Genomic DNA, 3,605 nt, shown 5'->3' with positions numbered 1-3,605 from the left:
AGGGAGCATGAGTCTTCAGAGCGGGGGACTCCGGCTCGTGTTTCCCGCAGGAATTATCACCGCGTTTACAGTGAGATGCTTACAGCAAACTTTATTCGCCGTATACCGGAGCATGTGGATAAAATAAACGAACTTGAACGCAAAATTCGACTGGAGGTATCAAGACAAATATTTAAGCTTTTATAGCACAGGAGACAACCCTACGAAACAGTCCCAGTCGTCAAAACTACACTTCTCCTCCGGGAAAAATTTATTTTCCAAAAATCTTTTATTGGTCACTGGAAAAATCAGCTATTTTAAAATACACTAAATCGCTAGGATGATCATTAATTTTTAACAACGAATCTCTCGAACAGGAGGAAGAGGAGCGGAGGTTTCACAAAATTCGTGCCTCACGCGGCATCCTCGCCCCCGGGTGAGGCCGGCGGAGGGGAGCGTGGCCGTGGCCAGCTTGGTCCGATCCTGCCGCCGCCCCGGAGCCGCGTTCCTCCGCCCGGCCCGCCCGAGCCCGGCAGAGCGGTGCCCCGGCGCGCCTCCGCGCCTTCCCCGCGCCAGAGCCCGGGGCTGGGGGGGCCGCCCCGAGCCCGTGGGATGAGTCCGGCCCCAGAGGGCTAAGTGCCGCTGTCACCATCCCCAGGAGACGACGGCGGGGTGCGCTAAGTGCTGGTACGCGGGAAAGACACCGAGGGCGGCGGCGGGCGGGCAAGCTCGGTAACCCTGCAGGGCGAGGGCGGCCTGGGCGCTGCATCCCGCCAGGGAGCAGCCCAGCTTGGGGCGTGCGGTGGGCGGCGGGGGACTGGCGGGGCAGCCGCGGCAGGGCTCCCCGTCTCGCACCAGCACCGGCACCACCACCCGGCGGAGGAGGGCGGGCGGGCGCGGCTGGGGGCTACCGGGGCCCTCGCTCCGCGCCCGCTTCATCTTGTAGCGGTGGTTCTGGAACCAGATCTTCACCTGGGTGGGGGTGAGGCTCAGCAGCCGGGCCAGCTGCTCCCGCTCCGGCGCCGAAAGGTATCGCTGCTGCCGGAACCGCCGCTCCAGCTCCAGCGTCTGCGCCTTGGAGAAGAGCACCCGCCGCTTCTTCTTCTTCTCCTCGGCCTCCGAGCCACGGGCGGGGAGCGACCTTTGCGTGGAGTCGGGCAAGCTCATCTCCGGGCCGCTCTCGTCGGAAGCTGAGGACAGCGAGTGGGTTAGAGAAACGCGGCAGCAGGAGCCAGGGAGCGGGGCTGACATCGAGGAGGCCGCCGAGAGCCGAAACGCCTCTCTTAGGGAGAGCCCCAGCGGTTTACGGGGCCAAATTAATCCCAACAGTCAACAAGAGATGTGAGCTAACCCCACGAATACATTAAACCCAGCCCACGGGACGGAGCGGACTGTGCCCCCGTGGGGGAGTCGCTCTTTTCCGCCGGCAATCCCCTCAGGAGCACGGCTGCTCCGCTGCTCACAGCCCGGGAATAGCGGGCTGCTAGCCCTCGTGTTCCCTCTGTACTGAAACAGAATAAGGGGCTGCCCTGTCCTTTCATAACTGCTTTTCACCAGCTGCTCGATTACCTTAATATTTAGCTTATCTCTGTGGTGTTCCTAGCACCCATTCAAAAGATGATCTCCCCCTGTGCACACCCAGGTATACACTAAACTCCGGGTATCTGCGGCACAATTTGTGCGTGCGAGGTGCCACCAATACGCTGCACAGCTGGGTTTGCGAACTGGAGCCTGCCCTCCGCAGTGGCAGGTGCGTGGATCTAGGCGGTGCGCGTAGGCGCTCCGCGGCAGCGCAGGGAGGCGAGGCACTGGAGGGGTGCCCAGCTTTCATCTGCGGAGCTTGCTGTGGCCTGAAACCCCTCCAGCACAAAAAGACAGGATTTCTTGCAAGAGTGAAATGGGAGGTAAAAAAAAATTCGGGAAATGAGCTTAAACGATAAGCGCAGAGATAGAGTTGGACACAACCTGAGGTTTTGCTTTCTGCCAAAGCTGGGAACATGCACAGACCTACAAACAAAACCCCCCAAAAACCAATAAACAAACCCTCTTTTCTTAAGATCGTGGCCGGGACATTTCTGCTGTTTCATTGCTGCAATTCAGTTATATTTTTTCAAATTCACAGCCTGAGTTCCCCCGATCCTGTAGGCTACGTACACTGGCAATTCGCTGCTTCGCATCTTCCTCAGAGGAAGGGGGAAACAAATAAAAAATAGTTGTGCGGAGATGGCGAATTCCTGTCCGTTTTATACTCACAGGGATAGTGATTTCTGTCTGTTTCTATCCACCCTCGATAAGGCGAGCCGGTGTAGTTCTCCGCTGAGTGGTGATGGTCAGAGGCTTGCTTTATGCTATTAGCGTCCTGCTCTGGTAAATCCAAAATGCTCCTCACTGTAAAACTGATCCTGCCAGATGTGGCCATGGTAGGTTGTGCAAACTCCCCCAAAAAATATCACCCCAAATCGAACTCCCTTCCTTAAAAGATTCGAGGAAAGGATGGCTTCCAGTTACTGGGGAATCTCTCGGCTCAAGAGGACCTTCCTTTCCATCGCCACCTAACCCCAAATATTAGTGTCGTTTACAGAGGTGTCCTGTTTATATAAACAGTCCTCCCCACTGCAAACACTGCCTGCTTTCAAACCGTCCCTGTCTATAGGATGCTAAGTACCTGAATTAGTCAAGTGCTAAAGCCCTAATGGGAGTAGGTGTAACCCCCCCTCCCGCCACCCCCATGAGAGAATAACCCGTTACCTCCCAAAGACAGCAGGAAACAGGCTTCATCATTACATATTCTGTCTGATTAGCCAAAAGTGGGGACAGATAATGGTAATTGTTAGCAGTGAATAACATCTTGGGTGGCATGTGGATGACCAACAACCACCCCCCTCCATCCGCCACCGAAGCCACCGCGTCCCTTCTATCCGCAGACAAAGTGAATCCTCCCAGGACATCCGCAGAGCCTGCCGAGTGCCCCCTCCCCGCTTCTCCCTCTTTATTTCCACCCCCCTTGCTTCTTTCTTTAAATCTGGAAGGAATTTAAGTCGTTATTTGTTTTATTTCCCCGGACTGTTTGCAGTGCAACCTCAAATTCTCCCTCTTGCTGTTGGCAGGTTTCCTACCCTCAACGGGGTATTTTTCACACCTCGCCTGAGCTCCCGGCGCGGAAGGCTGGCGGGTGGGTGCGCCTTAAGGAATGGGATCTCTGATGGGGTTTTTTTTGCATCTCCTGGATATGGTAGATGGAAGGTGCACCTTTTTCTCGAGAAAGATGATGGCGGGAGCTTGCATACTCGCTCCATAAGAAAGAGTGGGAGGGGGAGTAGGGGAGATTTTTATTTTTTTATTTTCTTTTAATCACCAGTTTGCGTTGTACTAACCCGGGGAATATCCCCTCGGGGGAGATATGTGAGTGACTGAAATGTCTCCAGCTGGGGAAAGGGAGAAAAGATCAAACACGGCGCGTCTATTTATCCGCGCCGTCCCTGCCGACCGCGGCTTCCTCGGCCGAAAGAGGCAGAAACGAGCCCGCGGAGCGGCGCCCCCCGGGAGGAGGATGCTGTCACTGTCTGGGCATGGTTCGGGGACGCCCGGCGGCAGCTCCTCGGGACAAGCACCTTCTCGCAGCCTTT

At 56.1% G+C, this 3,605-nt stretch overlaps 1 protein-coding gene across 1 annotated transcript; it reads right to left on the bottom strand.

Annotated features, from left to right (window-relative positions):
* Positions 1-624: 624 nt before the first annotated feature.
* On the bottom strand, positions 625-2,398 carry NKX2-8 (NK2 homeobox 8). The gene is made up of 2 exons (XM_085063876.1): positions 2,233-2,398; positions 625-1,169 (listed from the first exon to the last, which is right to left on the bottom strand). Exons 1-2 carry the CDS (start codon positions 2,396-2,398, stop codon positions 625-627), a joined length of 711 nt encoding a protein of 236 aa, XP_084920002.1.
* Positions 2,399-3,605: the final 1,207 nt, after the last annotated feature.

Source organism: Lichenostomus cassidix, chromosome 5, assembly GCF_008360975.1.
Source record: "Lichenostomus cassidix isolate B80296 chromosome 5, HeHo_3.0, whole genome shotgun sequence".
Classification (NCBI taxonomy): Eukaryota; Metazoa; Chordata; class Aves; order Passeriformes; family Meliphagidae; genus Lichenostomus; species Lichenostomus cassidix.
This window is presented reverse-complemented; position numbering and strand designations above follow the sequence as displayed.